Raw genomic sequence first — 17,098 nt, 5'->3', positions numbered from 1 at the left:
AGCCAGTGGCAGTGGAATTCTGACTGGGATGGCAAAGACCCATCTGTGTGTGCAACGCCGCCTTCTGATTGACGGCTATGGAAACAAAACCCAGCACGTGTTGTTCTAATGTTCAGTTTTGCCACGTTGGGCAGATGAAACGGGATGTTCTTCAAACCTTTTTGTCAGGAGTTAACTCATCACTTACTTGAAGTGGAGAATAGCTGGGAAGAGGAGGGGACACAAAAGGAGAGCATGTCCAGCTCTTGTACTCATGGTTTCCTCTCTTTTTCTTTTTCAGTGAGTATGTTTTTGAACACGTTAACCCCCAAGTTCTATGTTGCCCTGACAGGCACCTCCTCGTTAATCTCGGGACTTATTTTGGTAAGTACTGCATATATTGATACTACTTAATCAATTCATTTTGTTATCCAGGATGGAATTTTAGACTTTGTGGGTGTCATTTTTTTTAATTATTATTATTTTTTAGCCCTTTAATGGGTGCCTTTTTTTTTTTTCCCTAACATTTCTGCAGCGCATAAATTTTGTATTAATATTTCTGAGGGCGAAAAAAGAAAAAGAGAAAATATCCCATCACAATATGCCTTAGAAGGAACAAAAAGCTTGAAGGACACCGTGTCCCACTAACAAACAACCCTATAGTAATTCAGAACAAGGGCTTACACATTAAGTCTTTCCATTACCTGTGGGCAGGTCCTACAAAAATGGAGAGTGGTGTTAAGAAGAATGGGAGAGGCACCAACTCTCTCAGCTTAGCCCGCTCCTTTTAGAAAGCTAAGGCAGGACTTTCTAGAGAAGCAGCAAACAGAATGGTAGCAGTGAACGTACTTTTAGGGCCAAAATTCAAAGGGATGATAATTTCAGATCTTCACTATTAGAATCTTTCTCAATACATGTCTGCCTACTTGTTTAAAGGTCTAATGACTATTTTCAGCCCCCTTAAAGAAAATCTCCAGAATATAATACCCGAGGGCTTCAGCACACACACTGATATAGTGGAGCAAATCATCATGCCCTCATGGCACGGGCATACAAAACAAAGTATTTGCTCTGGGTTTTGCTCAATATTTTCACAGAAACAAACAGAGTTTAAAAATAATCTTAACAATCCCTAAGGTGTACTTAGGGTATTGTGCTAATGTTGGCCCTCGATACTGAGTGCTGCCTTTTAACTGACAGAAGTGAGTGTCATCTTTGCTTTATTTTACTTTGTTCAGTCAACCTTAGGTCCTGTAACTAAACCCAAATGTGTGCTTTTAAAAACTGCTGGATGGAAGCTGTAGGCCTTCCCTCCCCGTACCAAACTAGGCACTTAATTGTAAGACTAGAAGGCCAGTTGTAGGTGTTTAGTTACCGTGGTGGTAAATGGAAAAAGAGACACATCACCAGGGGCTGGTTAACATCACTGTATATCTGCTGACCTCAAAGGAATTCTCACTTACTTGCATATCACTTATTGTAGATGTAGGCAGAGAAATGCCATCCTTGACTCCTAAATGCCAGTGAGACTCTTCACTTAGATGATTTCAGGTATAAAGCATAAGGTGTACTGCTGCTCTGCTTTGCTCTGGGGCTTACTTGTAGCAGAAGGCAATTACTTAATGTTTGTACCTTGGGCACTCATCATGATTGTATGGATTGAGCCCCAAAGCACAGGACAGAGCTCTGGAGACATCAGTTCTTTCAGAATATGAACACAGGCTCAGGAGTCAGACCTGTAAGACTTGGGTTCTGCTCAATGCAGTTCACTTACTCAGATGCACAACAAGAGGATACCGAATGTAAAATTCAGTAACCTCAGTAGTCTCACCCGGAAAGAAGAAGGATTCGAAAGGCCAGGTCCCGCCAACAAGGTGCAGAGGAATGAGGGGAATGCATGGCTTCCACAGGCACAGTTCTGTACTTGTTGTTGGATAGTGAAGACAGCTGGAGGAGTCAGCAAGGAAAAAAAAGTATGTCTATGGAGATAAAGATACAGGAGCAAAGACCCTAGAGAGAGATTAAATTCTTTGTAACTAAATTCCCTGCATATATAGCATGATTACAGGTGTAGTTACACTTTGTACTGGTGTCATGAAGGCAGCCTCTGAAGCATGAGCTCAGTAAGAGACTTGTGAGCAAGAAATTTCTAAGTGCAATACTTTGATGGAAAGTACAAGAAGCAGGTAGGATGATGATATGATGAAGGGGGAAAAGGGCATCTGTAGAAGCCTTCCAAGAAGAGATGAAACTGAGTGAACCTTACCCAGAAAAATTCAGTAAGTGGTACATGACAAAGTTCTTTATGAGCACGTTAAAGGAGCAGTGAAGTGATGGACATGTAGACAAAGACTTAAAGAAAACTGAAAGCCTGTTCTGTGTTGAAAGCCTTTTTCATGAAGCTTCACTACTGCTGTCAGTTTTTGTCTGCTGCTTATGTGCCACCATCATGTAGGTGCGAAAGATAAATAGGCCAGGTGGGTGACTGCCAGTAACCAGACTGTAGGGACCAGTGTCTGTGCTGAGGGGAATGTGTAGTCTGTAAATTCAGTGGTGGAAACAGAACTCAGCTGAGATGGTCATGGAAAGAAGAAACTGCAACTTGAATAGTCCAGGAAGGACAGCTGGGTAGATGCTAGAGAGGTAGTGCTAGCTAGTCACTAGCCCAGTTATGCTTCAGATTTATTACTTCTTCACAGTCTTGCTGTTTAAGAGTGGACCTGTAATACACTGAATTGCCCACAGTAACACCACCCACTTACCTGTCACACAATGCAGCATCTGTAGTTCTAAAGATTCTGAGTCCTGCTGATAGTATAAAATGAAACCCTTCTGTAAAATAAACATTCTCTTCACAAATCTACATTTCTGGGGTATCTGTCAGACTAAACGTTCTAATATTCCTTGGAATTTTCCACCATATGGTCTGTCTGATTTCTTTCCATTATTGGTTGGCTGCAATTCCTAATCAGAAGGAGAAATCACAGCTCTGCACATTACGAAATGATGGAAAATTCCATCATTTCAGAAGTGTGGTAACTGATGGGAAAGTGAATGCTTTTCCTATTCCATGTTTGGATCATGAAACAATGACTCTACAGAGTTCAGTTTGGGGAATTGCATGCTACGTGACTCCTTTGCAAAACACTCCTCTCCTGTCTTATTTTGTCTCTTACTTTGTTGTTATTCTTTAGGTAAAAGTCTGGCCTAACTGTAACCAAAGTGGTATGACGCAAGAGTGTCAGACCTCTTGTCTTTTCTGAATAGCACAGAACAATATGGAAGTCTTTTCTATTTCAACTGTCTTCCTTATTAATGACTTCAGAGCATATAACTTAAAATGAACAACTTAGCACATATTTAATTCATCCCCGCACTATTTTAGATGTTAAAAATAGAAATCAAATTAAGTCCCAAGCTGCAATTAAAATATTGTATTAGAAATAAACTTGATTCCACCACAGTTACTTTCAATTTAGAAAAAACACGATTCTGACTCTCAGAATACAACGTAGCTGTATTATCCCTGGTGTCTTAAGAAAGGCTGAAGTTTGCCACAGTTAGGGTAAGGTGAAACACAACTGATATCCAGCAAATGCTGCAAGCTGGAACTGTGTTTGTGCATGCCACTGAGGTTTTCCAAGAAGGCTGCATGTGTAACGTGTTAGCACCAGAGTGAAAGTTGTGTAGCAAAATAGTGGTGGCACTTGCACTGCAAACTGATAGTCTCAGTTCTGACAAATCAACAGGCAGCAATGAATCTCATTCTTGAACGTCCACCAAGAATGTTTTGTTTTTCTACTTCAGGGATAAATAACAACTGTTTTCTGCTACACAATAAGAAACATTCTGCAGTAAACTAAGCAAATACCAGGGAGATAAGAATTGGCAAGGCAGTCAACATGGAGGTAGAGCATGAGTGCTGAGGCTATACTTGCTAGTCTTGAGCAGCTGTGCAGCCCAAGTGGAGGCACAGTCTGTGTGAGTCTCTATCTCAGTGGTGCTAGTAGAAGATGCTTCAAAGAAGACCTAAATAATACATAAAGAACCTGTCATTTTTATTTTCTTTTAGATATTAAACATTCTTCTGCTTGTTTCATTACCTTTGTATAGTCTGCTGCAGAGGGGCAGAGAGGTGACTGAGTTCTGGGCATTCCCACCAATTCCTTCAAGTCTGACAGTTGTACGAGGACAATCTTTGGCAGCTGAAAACTGGCACGGGTTAGTTGTTCTACATTTCTGCCTTGCTCAGTGGATGCGGACAGGTCAAGGAGGGCAAACTTGTCCATAGGAGAGAGTTCCTAAGAAACCTGAAGTGTTTGCCAGGTAGCAGATAAGACAGGAAGTCTGTAGGAGGGCAGCCTATACCTAGGTCTACAGACACAAGTTAAGTGCGGCCTACCCAGTGCTGAAAGAAATATTACACATAGGCCATGTATTTCCAGAGGTAGGTAAAATATAAGTAAATAGGTATTTTGAATAAGCTGGTTGTTAGCAATGTATGTACTTACTCCTTGATTTACTGAGCCCCAGAACCAGCAGCAGAGGCTAAGAAGATGCTCAGCTGATGAATTTCATCCAGAAGGAATGGGGCTGTATTGCCTTCAAAACTGTCATTGAGGACACAGAGGGCATGGTCAGAGGCAGACTTTCTCTTAGAATCAGGCTGGGTAGGACTGTAGGATCTGCGTGTGTCAACTGGCTATCCCTAGCAGCTAAATAAACAGATTTTAAATAAACAGCCGAGGGGCTTTCTTTGTTCAAGAGCATTGTATAGTCACATCCATATGGATGAACACTCCTGCCTCCCAAAACAGAGATCTTTTCTGTACTGTCTACTGGAAACAACCCCTGGGCTGTGATATCCCTAAACATGCCCAGTCATTGTCTGGGAGAGTTGGCACAGGCTGGGCAGTGTGCTAAAAAGCAGGATGACTGAGTCAGTCAAGCATGTGCTGCTCTCTCGTCTTATTTATCTGAGAGGCTTAACCATTGAATCTTCTGCTATCATTATCCTATTCCTCGAGGGAGTAAGCCTCAGTTAGATCCATTAGATTGGTTGTTACCGCCCCTCAGATTACAAGAGTATTCCAGCCCTTACTCCTCAGAGACCTAGATGCCTAATTAGAAGTCTGAATGTGAACTCTGAGATGTGGAAGTTGCCTGCAAGGACATTTCCTGCTGTTTTGGTTGAAGACTCAGTACACGCACTGGGTGAGGACTGTAGAGAGTATTTGCTGTGTAAGAGTGGACTCCTGTCGTGGATATGCTAAACAGGAAAGCATAATTCATATCACTGATAGGCATCGCTATTTAGTCCAGTGAGAACAGCCGTCAAAACCATCCCTTGTGAATTAATGCATTTCTGGTGGAGTATCTGGTCTGAAAAATGAGGCAGGAAGATCAGATAAGCCAAGTGATGCAGAATATGTTTGTTGTTACACAGAGAGATAAAACAGCCTGGGATTGCCTGCATGTGCAAACAGAGATGTGAAAGAGAATGTTTTTGTCATAGCACAGGGGAAAAGAAGTACTTGCATAGAGAAACAAAGGCAAAAAAAAAGGAAAATGAAAGTCTATAATGAGTATCTGAAATGCATTAAGAAGACTTACAAGTGATTAGTCAATTCTTATTACTCAAATATCTCGCTTAACTATCAGCTGTTTTTTCATAGCCACGCACTTCTAGAAATCATTACAGGTTTCCATGATCTTACATTAGGTACGATCTTTACCGGAATAAACTCTAGATTTGGATTTCTAAACACACAAACTGGAAATGTTCAGAACAGAGCTTTAACTTGGCCTTTGTGAAGGCTTCAGAGGCCCCTTGAAAGTCCATATTTGACCCTGTTCTGATTTGAAAGCATATGTATGCATATGAGAGAAATGTATCATGGCATCACAGGAGAGTTTGGGTTGAAAGGGACTTTAAGGTCATCTAATTCCAAGCCCCTGCCATGAGCAGGGGCACCTTTCAGCACCAGTACCTTTCTCTAAATGGGGTCACTTGTGCTTTCAGAGGTAGTGCAGTAACAGTTTTTCTCCCCAGTTTCCTCTCTGATCCAGATCTCTTTGCATGGATAATTAATCCTTGTAGTTAGCTATTATTATGCCAGATGATCTCTGAACAAATTACTCCATGCAAAGACTTAACTGTGATGATGATTTATGGCTTCATTTTCTGAGAGATGGTACGCACTGAGATCTAGTTGCCATTCCCTAGCTCTAGATTCACTCAACAATGCAAATAATTTTTCAAAGGCGTTTGAAAAGATTTAGGAACTTTAATTGCCCTTTTTTAAAGCATAATTAATATATTTTGAAGTCTATGGAGAAACGTGCACCTACATCAGATGCTTTGACAAGTTTCTGTCACTCAGCAGTGCTGTAGCAGTGACCTTCATACATTCATTCCTCATGCTTGTACCCCAGTTTCATTGCAATTCAGTGGGACAGCTTCCCAACCTGTATACATTTTTGCAGGGCAGATATGGGTGCCTGTGCAGTGCAGCAAGGCAAAGTAGGGGCTGTGATATTTCCTAACAGCTCAGCCCCCGACTCACAAGATTCCCACCATGGTGCTCCGATAAGTTTATCCTAGGGAACAAGTACAGTGACAGACACACTGTGAAACCTGAGTAGGAGCCGTACATGCTGTGGGGCTTGTGTCGATTTGCCTGGAATGCAGAGTTCGCAAAGATTGGGATGTGTTTATGTTCTCATTTCTCTGTGAGCATCTGTTCAAGCTTCCCAAATGGCCGCTGTGCGTTCATACAACCCTTCTGCCTTCTCCACGAACCAAAACGTCCAGCCCGGCGGCTCACTTGGTTGTGTTTCTGCTGGTAGGCAGACGTGTGGCGGAGGGTGGGGGTGCAGCTGCAGAGCCCTTAGATGCACTCCGTACCAGTACGCCTTTTTACAAAGCCGTTTCCCTATTTACATGGAGCAGTCCCCGTTTCCAAAGACTTGAGTGGTTTCCTGAGCGGTCTGCCCTTACCCAGGGATATAACACCTCTGTGGCAATGCAGCGGGTACATATATTTAGGCTGCGGTTTCCCAGGTGCAGCTACACGAATAAACGTTCTTTTCTGGTTTGCTAAGCTCGGGTCGGGGAAACAAAAAACAAAACCTCAAACCAAACAACAAAGCTTTAAAAGATATCAAAGGTTGCGTTGCATGGGATTTGTCACTGAGGTACCCGCTACCCAGAGCAGGGCTGTGGCGGGGCGGGGCGGGCTCTGCCGGCGGTGAGGGGCGGCGCGCTGACGTGCGTGTGTGTGTGTGTGTTGCAGATCTTCGAGTGGTGGTACTTCCGCAAGTACGGCACGTCCTTCATCGAGCAGGTCTCGGTGAGCCACTTGCGCCCTCTGCTGGGCGGGGTGGACAACAGCGCGCCCAGCGCGGCCAACGCCGCCAACGGCGAGGCGGACTCCAGCCGACAGAGCGTGTCAGGTGAGCGCCGTTCGGCGGGCCGTGCCGTGCCGTGCCGTGCCGTGCCGTGTCCGAAGTCAGATAAAGCGCAGAACTGCCGCAGTAGTTGCTTACCCTGATCCCACCTTTCCATATGAGCCCGCTGTGTGTTGCGTAGTTAGCGGCACATCTTCCTGCTTGCTCTGAAACCCGAGGGCTCGCTCTGCTCCTCTGCGTCTCTGGGCAAGGCACTGAAGTGACACATGAGGAAATGTGTATGAAAAAGAAGATAGTGAAGGAGAATGCGTTGTGAAGCAGCTGAGCTATTCCTGTCTGTACCTGGCAACTTTTGCTTCAGTGTTCTTCTTGGAAACAAGCAAGCAGAAATTAGCTTTGAACTCACAAGTTAAATAAAGTAAGCGGCCTCAAAACCCCTTGCACTCCACTGGGTATTTCCACTTAGGGAAGCCTCCGTATAGCGCCGCAAAGTCAGCTGCTGTCATTCCCATCTGAGGAGAGGCCACAAATAGCAGCACTGCGTGGTGCAGGATATTAGATTTGGGTGAACTGGCAGAAAGCACAGGACGGCTTGGAAACACCTGTGTGCACTCATCAGTGCCTTCAGTCACGCTTCAGCAGCTCTGAAATAACTCAGGGCATTTTAAAGCAGAAGGCACAGTGTTTCGGCTAATGAGGCTCAGCCAAGCATCTCGACTTTCTGGTATGAAGAAGCAGGCGGGGAATGGCTCTGCCTTCAGTGCACAGGCACACAGTGCTTCAGGTTCCTCAGACAGCATCTTTGTGCAGCATGTCTGTGAGAGCCTGCTATTTGTGCCTTCAGAAGGATATCGATGCTCAAAACCAGACCATTCAATAAGGAGCTGAAAGAGCAATACTTGGTAAATCTGAATTGCTTGTACAAAATGAGAGTGTAGGTGTAGGGTGTTATTAGGTTGTAATGGAACAGAAAAAACAGTTGTTTTATGTTGTAAAATACTCCAGTTTGCCTTTGAGAACACTGGGAGAACAGTTGTACTAAAAACGTAGTACCAGCAGATACCAAGACAAAAACAGCAGAGTGCCTTACTAGCCAGACAGGTGCCAAACCCAGGACAGAAGGTGGTAATGTACCTTCTGAGCTTCCTATTCTTGTTCCTCAGTTTCCCCTACCACAGTGCTGAACTTCTGTGCTCCATTAGAGTCCTGTTGCCCTTGTCAGAATAAGCTGAGGGAAAAAGATTATCAAATATCTGTTGCCAAATACTGTTCGTTGCAGAGTAAGCCAAGCCTTTGAACTGTAGCTCTGGTCCTGAGGAGGCTGATATTAATTTAATATTTACTGTGTGTTGAAAGTTGTATTATGAAGAGGTGTCAGACTGAAGCTTGTCAAACAGCCATACCCTCTGGCTGCACAACTGAACATCTGAATTCTGATTGAGTGCTTCTGCTGAGTAAACCAATGGAGCTTTCCAACACTGGTTACCTTGGAGTGGTTGGCTGAAAGGCACAGCCACATAATCAATGCCTTTATTCTTCCCAGACAAATTCCCTTCCCCATATCAGTGCTTGGTGCACGTTATGCAGCGCAGGGACCAAGCTGAAGTCCTGCCACCTGTGCTGCTTGACTACTTTTTGTGTAGCAGCAAGGGCTTTTATATTATTGCAAACCATTCCTGTAAAATGCTTTCTCTCCTTGGCACTTGTGCCTCATACTCAGGAATTCTAGGTCCATGAAAACAGGGGAAGGTTTTGCCTGTCATTTTGTCTTGTACTTTAATGGACCTGACATAACTTATGAGTGTTGTATGAAGTAGGGTACATAATCCTGCTGACTCAATGTACTTCCTGAAAACCGCTGCAGTGATTTGTTTGGAAATGATGTTACAGAACCTCTTTGTGAAAAATGTGCTGGTCGGCGTTGGGTGGTGGAAGGCAGCCAGCAAAATGCTGCAGGTTCAGTTCTCCTGATGGGCTTTTGCAGAGCAGCGATTGAGGGGTCTTCCACTGACATGGCAAGGTGGCATGGGGTTTCACAGTGAGCCTCTGAGTCCTTGTTGCAGATGCTGGGTTCATTCTGGCCTTAGCTTTGCTTGTATAGTCATCACTGAAAACAAGAAAATGAATCTGATGTTTAATTGAAGAAACAGAAGCTGTAGTTAAGACCTTCACTTTTCGAAAGATATAGGAGCTAATTTTATTATCTTTGTGGAGTTCTGTTCTAAATGAGTATTTTTTCATCCCTTCCTAACCTGTAGCATTAAAAATTTGCAATTCCACCCTCCCCTACCCATTCCTCCCAGGGTATGTGGATGAAATGCCAAACCTTTGCCATGAACCTTTCTCTGCCAATCAACTTCAGACTACTTTGTCAACCCTGGGGCGCTTATAATTTAAGTAAGGTTAGCAGATATTGCCATAGATAAGCTAAGGAAGGATTAAAATTGGCAGCTGTATCTGAGGTTTCCAGTGATTTACAGTATCAAGTAGGCAGTGATGCTCTTCTGTAGGAATAACAAGTCCATGGGGATGGAGTTAATTGCTGTTTTTCAGCGCAGTAACCCAGTGTGAGCCCTTTTCAGATCTTCCTTATGGTAAATGTGAGTCCCAGCACTAATCGGTGTTGTTTTCACCTGGCATTTGGTGCTTTGTCGGATGTTATTTGTCTGAAATGGTACCATTTATTAACACCGACTTACAGTGAAATTATTATTTTAAAAGAAAGGAGTGATCAGGTTGCCTGCATTTGTACCTATAGAAAATAAAATGGGATTGTTAAGGCTCATTAGAAGGCAACCAGTGTTTCTGAGGAACCTCACGTTTTAATTTGGGAGAGATAACATTGTTGTGTGTTTCTGTTTGTCACAGAATGCAAAGTCTGGCGAAATCCTTTAAATCTGTTCAGAGGAGCTGAATATAATCGGTAAGTGCTCTGATGTTACAGGTATAATATTGGGCTAAAGACTTTAATCGTACATTTCCATTCATCTAACTCAACAGTGGAAAAACTGTTGTGGATGCCAACATACCCACCATCCTCACTAGCTTATGTCCAACTGCTGTAGCTCCATCACAGAACACTGAAATGCAGCGTATCAGTTAGGATACTTGGCAGGTTATGCCTGTCTAACAGCTAGGATCCTTCTTTCCTTTGTGTTTTGCTGAATGTGACTTCATTAACCAAAATGTCTCTTTGTTGGCATGCCTGCAGGTATACATGGGTAACGGGAAGAGAACCTTTGACTTACTACGATATGAATCTTTCAGCACAGGACCATCAGACATTCTTTACGTGTGACACGGATCATTTACGGCCCGCTGACGCTAGTAAGAGACTTTGGGAACAACCATTTTTACCAGTAGGTTAATGATTACTTTGAACTGCTGCAAGAAAAGTTCAGTCAGACATCAGTTCTCTCAGGCAGATCGAGGAAGACAAAAGTTTGGTCATGCCTGGAAAGTTGTTGCTGTTCTATTACTAACATGCTGGATTTGTACAAGGCTCTGTGTAGATATAAGCTCTCAAATTTGTGTCACTGTTGTGTTGTGCTTTCTGGAGTCTTTCTTTCTGGAGTCGTTCAAGGTACCACTTACAAGTGTAAATAAGGATTTATATTCTCCTCCCATTTCTTGCAACAGTTCCAAATAGATATAGTTTTATTTGCCTCCAGTTGTACTGTAGTAAGCTAAATTACATTATCCAGGCCGCATTTAGTCTACATCGACAGAGCAGAGCTTATGCAAAACCTGAGTTCTGTCCTTTATTCCCTGCTGTAGTTAGAAGCTCTGTAAAAAAAAAAAGAGTGAACACATTTAGAACCTAATTTCATATAAGCAGCTTTAGTTGTATTAAGCCTTTATTGTTAAGTCCACATGCGTACTTCAGTTCAGCTTAAAATGTACAACAGTTATTTTGATAATCAGAATTTGCATCTGAAGAGACGAATCTTCTTTGTCTCTTAGGATGGAAGAAATACTGACAGTTGGGCAGTATGTTCTGTGGGCATAATTGCAAAGGAGAGCATACTGTGCTTTTTTGACACAGAGGAAACGTGAATCCTATTTTCTGAATACCATGGGCTAATTATGAGGTCATCTTAATTAGCCGGGAAGTTGTCTCCATTTAACATACTCCTAAAGCAACTGCACATTAAGGAGCTGGCATAGGATACCCAACTATCCTTGTATTCTTCTATGCCCCATGGAATCCACCTCCCCAAGAAGAAAAAGCTGATTACCCATTCTGCGTGTAACAGCGCGGATGGCACAATCTCAGTCAGATTTTCCCATGGAAAACAGGTGAATTAAGAGAAAGAATAAGGCTCAGCATTTGGTTGTTTGTCTTCTGACTGATTGCTGAGGACCTTGAAATGTTACAGAGTGAGTCAGGCTGAGAACAGTAAATTTTGTTGTTAAAATGCAATAGATTTTCCTTGTTGTAATGCTGTAATGACTGATATGCCCCTTTTCTGCTTGGTTTATTGAATAGTAATGCAAAAAGCCTGGAGAGAGAGAAACCCCCAAGCCCGAATTTCTGCGGCACACGAAGCTTTGGAATTGAATGAGTGAGTGACAACAACATTAACATTTATTTTCTGTCATTTAAAAATCCATTTGATGATAGCTTAGGGCAGGGGTTTTACTACAGTAATTTTTAACCGTGATTACTGGCCTGCCACAGGAAGTCCAGCAGTGGGAGGAAAAAAAGCACAGCTGTAAGTGGTGGTATGTGATGCTAGTCACCCAGAAGATCCTTAGGGCACTGATGACAATAGGGTGTTTTCACATTGATGTCAGCGGGCTTTGGATCAGGCCCTGTGTTAGCACAGAAAAGTGTTAATTATGTTACCTCCTGGTGAGTCTATGATATGTTTATTTATGGGATGGAGACAAGAGAGTTCCCTTTTGGATTTCTTGGTTGTCCTGAACAGAAGCAAGAAAGAAGGGACTCGTAAACACTTCCTGAAACATTCATTTGATAGTGTGAGGGAAAATGATGTAATATTTTGGGACTTTTGTTTTTCCAGTCTGTTATTTATTTTCCCAATGAGAAATGTAGCATTCTGAGATCCCGCAGTAAACTCAGTACTGTGAGGCTTTGCTGGCATGGCATACTGTACAAATGTTGCCAAAGCACATAAAATTGAGAGACTCCCTTAGGTTGCTGTCAGAGATTGCTGCATTCTAGAATTGCATAAACTGATGCCTTACAGATTGTCCTTCACTGGTTTCATTAGAAGGAAAAAAAATAAGTGTTTGTTCCTGGGCCACAATTTAACTGAGAGAGCATATAGCTTAAAAGGCTTTAGCAAGCAGTGAGCTATAATACACAGCTATATCTGTTCTCTTCACATATGGAGTCTTATTTTCACCCAGACTTGTTTTCACCACTTCTTCAGTAGATGACTCTGTGAAACACGAGCAGCCTGATTCCATTTCTGTAAAAGCAAGAATCTCATCATAATTTTCTGTTTGTATGAGAAATAAATCGCCATGCTGTATCCTACCTAACTTCAGCTGTTAAAACTGTATCTGTCAAATCCAAAGTAGTTACCAAGGCTCCTTGTATAGCAATGAGAGAAGCCTCTAAACTCAGCATATCGTCTTGTTTTTAGAGAGAGATTTAAACAGGTGAAATGAATGGCTTTGTGAAGATGCTCCTGAAAGGAGGAGTAGGAACACAGATAGTTAAAGAGTTCTAAATTAGATGGTTGAAAGCTGAGTGAAGTGATTCTCCCCTACATTTCACCTTCCCTGTATTCCTAAAGCAAATTTCCCAGTTATTATTTTATGATTGAGGATCTCCACAATTACATTTATGATCTGATATTTGCAAGTGCTGTGGATTCATGGGCCAGTAGTAAGCCCTTGTGGCCAAGAGAGCAAGGGGTACTCTGGGTTGTATTAAAAAGAGTACGGCCAGCAGGTTGAGGGAGATGATTCTCCCCATGTACTCTGTCTAGCTGAGGCCTCATCTCAAGTACTGTGATAGAACCAGTGGCATCAGGCACAAACTGTACCACAGGAAGTTCCATCTGGACACAAGAAAAACCTTTTACTGCAAAAGTGACAGAGCACTGGCATAGGCTGCCCAGAGCGGTTGTGGAGTCTCCTTCTTTAGAGATACTCAAAACCCACCTGGATGATTTCTGTGCAAACTACTGCAGGGAGCTTGCTTTAGTGGGGGGATTGGACTAGATGATCTCCAGAGATCCATTCTTTTCATATCATTGCAATAATGGAAACGTTTTATGTTAAAACAGTTCATTAAACCAGTCTTGATCTGCAATGAGTTGTAGTTCATATTGCTTAGTGAAACAGTGCTTAACTTCCTGGGGCATATTTCAGTTGGTTTACTAGGGCGGCTGCATGATACAGTATCAACACATGAAAATCATGATCTGCTTGCCCGAGTATTTACAAAGGGTCACCAGAAAGATATATCACTAAAATTCCTTTGCTTCCATATTCAGTATGTGCTTGACTGTCCGCATGTCTTTGTGCAGTTTTTACCTCATGCAGCTTTCTCACGGCTCTTCTTCTGACATGTCTGCAGATGTGCTACTGCCTATATTCTTTTGGCTGAAGAGGAGGCAACAACTATTGTGGAAGCAGAAAAGCTATTCAAGCAAGCACTGAAGGCTGGAGAGGGCTGTTACAGGCGCAGTCAGCAACTGCAGCATCATGGTGCCCAGTATGAAGCCCAACACAGTGAGTTTCTTTGGAAGAAATAGCTTGTAGTGGTAACTTTCCTTTTTTACCTCTCAGAACTATGTACTCAGGATTTCATCTTGGCTGCAATATGGCCCTAGAGCTGTATCTTTTTCATTGTTTTTGCCTGATTCTGTTACTTAGTTGGCAATAGTCGGAATACAGATACATCTTTGCTGTCATGACAGAAAATGCAATCCATTTACTTAACAGCAAAAGGGATGCTGCAGAGCCAAAAGAGATCTGATATTCACAAAATTCTGGAGACTATCTTAGGAAGTTGAACTAAAAGGCCATTAGCCATTTTGAAAACATAAGCTCATGTGAAAAGACAGTAAAGGATAGCAGAAACAGGAGTGAGTTGGTGCTTTGCCAGCTTTTTTCATCAGCAGCAATGATAAATAAGCACACCTCACTGTTGTGTGAAAGTTAATGAGATCCATTCGCCAGCGCGACATTTGAAAAGTTAGGTGCATACATTAAGAAAGGTCATGGAAACATTAACAACTGGAATAATGCAGTGCTGTAATTGTTGCTGTAGGTTTTTTTCTCTTTTTAAAACATTTTTAATGTGGAGATTTAGCTGCTGTAATGATATATGCTGGATGTTTCTTAATTCTAAGAAAATACATGAGGTTACGCTGCCGGTAAAAGAACAGAAAGATAAATAAAGCAAACTGATCTCGGTTAGTTCTAGGCTACAGTGACTACCTCAGGCAAAAATAATACCAATGAATTACGTAAGTACAAGCACTGACATATTTTGGGCATCCGTAACTTTCTCAAGACTTGAATTCATAGCCTCGGGCTGTGTCACTTAATTCGAAGATTGCTGATAAAAATTGTACAAAGTGAAACTGTCTGTCATCTCTGGTTTCAAAAGTGCACACAAGTCTATACCTGACAGCCTGAGGTTTTATACATACTGGAGGTGATATTTTAAGCATTTGTTGGATATAAAATGATGTTTAAGATGATGCATTTATGGTGATTCGCTTATTTTTGGAGAAAAACAAATGGAGAACAACTGAGACCTTGAAGCAGTTTTCAGGTTCTAGCAGGCTTATGGCTGCCCACGAAACCTTAATTTGTGCACTTGGTCCATCTAAGCACAGATAAATAACAGTAATTCTGTGAAAAATATACAATAAGATGGTCACAGTTCTCATGCTGGTGAGCAAGATGTCCAAGATATCTTAAATTCATGCAAGCAAATTTAAGCATGGTATCTTTTTAACTTAGGAAGTATTTATCACTGCCTTCATTATCAAAATTGACACCCTGAACCTTCAGATTTACAGCAGAGTAAGCAATCGGCTGAGTCTCATAAGTATGCTGCCATAAAGTAAGAGGGGCTGAGGAGTGACTGCCAGCTCTGATCGTTTCTTGGTAGCAGGGCTAGATTGTCCCACTCCTCTCTGCCTTCCTCTGATAATTTCAGTGTGTGCCCTCAGGAGTTAGAGAAACTCCAGCTACAGAATGTGCCTTACACACAAGGGCTTCAAGTAGGGTTCTTTGAATTATATGCTGGATTTGCATGGTTTGAGAAGGCGAAGAGCTCAGATTTCTTTAAAGGACCATGGACACATGTCAGTAAGGAGACCACAGTTCCTCCCCCTCTTTTGCAGCTACTCTGTGGTTCTGAAGTATCTGTTCCATTTCTAGCCTTCGCGTTGCGGTTGGGATGAAAAGTGTCCACTTCATCTTTAAGGAGGGAAGGTGACTGTAACAAGAATATAATGTTCAGTTTTTCTGTGTTAATGTGTTCTATCTTTCATACAGTGTTTCATGCTATACCATGAATTTTAAGAGTGGACAATGACTTTGGGTAGTCAGTTCAATCTCTTTCAAAAGGTGCTAGTTACAGAAGGTGAAGGCAATCCTCTGTTTAAGGTGGCCTGTACTAGTCACCCTAAATAATTAGTCACCTCAGAAAATATTGGCCTGAAAGGTTGTCTTGATTTCATAATAAATAAATGCCTTTTGACCTTTCATTTTTCTGAGATGTCTGGAAAGGAGCTTGGCCTGAAATTTATACCTCTTAGTTGCACTATATAAACATGTTGAAACAGATGTAACTAATAAATTGTTTATTAGATATAGAAGAAACAATTCGGAGATAAGAAATTACATAATATAAAATATAGCTAATGAAATTCCTTCCCTCTCTTATTTTTCTTCTAAAGTCAGACCTTTCAGCCTGCTGTTGGATCTGTCTGAAAATTGTAATCACAGCTCTAAAGCAGTTTGTAGGTACTTGGAATGTTTTCAGCACACATCTTGTTCTTATTATGAAAGGCTTGAATACGTTAGGAACAGAGAAATCTTTACAGACTGCATACGTGAAGATAATTTGTAGCAAGTGTCTTATATTTTCTTGATATGGTAATTTTATAGATGATTGCCTGTCCACACATTTCCTGTTGGTCCAGAAGTATGTTAAAAGTTCACGTTGGGATTATGGAGAGAGAATGAGAAACCAAGGATCAATGAAAGAGAAAGGGTAATTCAAGAGACTAATTACTGCAGCTGTTTAGTTTCTGTCTTGGTCGAGGCACCTTCCAGCACATAGGATTGTTATGTCTGAAAGATGCAAAGCTGCCATCCATAGCTGTGAGGAATTTGAAGCTGGTAGCAGGGTAACAAGGCTCAGCAGAAGGGAGGTTCAGGGTGTCTTTATAACCAACAAGTAAGAAAGCTGTTAGAATAAAGCTGAGGAATTTGTTTACTGAATCTCCCATTAACACATGTGCAGCTTAGCTTACAAAAACATAAGACAAGACATACATGAATTTTCATGGATGCTGTTATCTAAACCTAATATGTGAACTGGTAAGTAATTCGATGCTGTTTGTATAACTGCAGATTTTGGTGTCAGTGTTAACTTCATAGGGGTTCCCCTGACTGATTACTTGATGGTCTGTATCCTACAGAGCTCTCCATACCTTCAGATCTGCTTATGTGTCACAGGTGTAAGGCCACCATATGGGTCCTTTGT

At 42.0% G+C, this 17,098-nt stretch overlaps 1 protein-coding gene across 2 annotated transcripts in view; it reads left to right on the top strand.

Moving 5' to 3' along the window:
• Nucleotides 1-17,098, top strand: part of ST7 (suppression of tumorigenicity 7) — a 129,477-nt gene that overhangs the window by 71,490 nt on the left and 40,889 nt on the right. For both annotated transcript variants that reach the window (XM_072329584.1, XM_072329595.1), the window contains exons 2-7: nt 281-363; nt 7,275-7,434; nt 10,258-10,312; nt 10,601-10,716; nt 11,879-11,954; nt 13,946-14,100. In XM_072329584.1, coding sequence (XP_072185685.1) covers nt 281-363; nt 7,275-7,434; nt 10,258-10,312; nt 10,601-10,716; nt 11,879-11,954; nt 13,946-14,100 — 645 coding nt within the window. The remainder of the gene's footprint in view (nt 1-280; nt 364-7,274; nt 7,435-10,257; nt 10,313-10,600; nt 10,717-11,878; nt 11,955-13,945; nt 14,101-17,098) is intronic.

Source organism: Excalfactoria chinensis, chromosome 1, assembly GCF_039878825.1.
Source record: "Excalfactoria chinensis isolate bCotChi1 chromosome 1, bCotChi1.hap2, whole genome shotgun sequence".
Classification (NCBI taxonomy): Eukaryota; Metazoa; Chordata; class Aves; order Galliformes; family Phasianidae; genus Excalfactoria; species Excalfactoria chinensis.
This window is presented reverse-complemented; position numbering and strand designations above follow the sequence as displayed.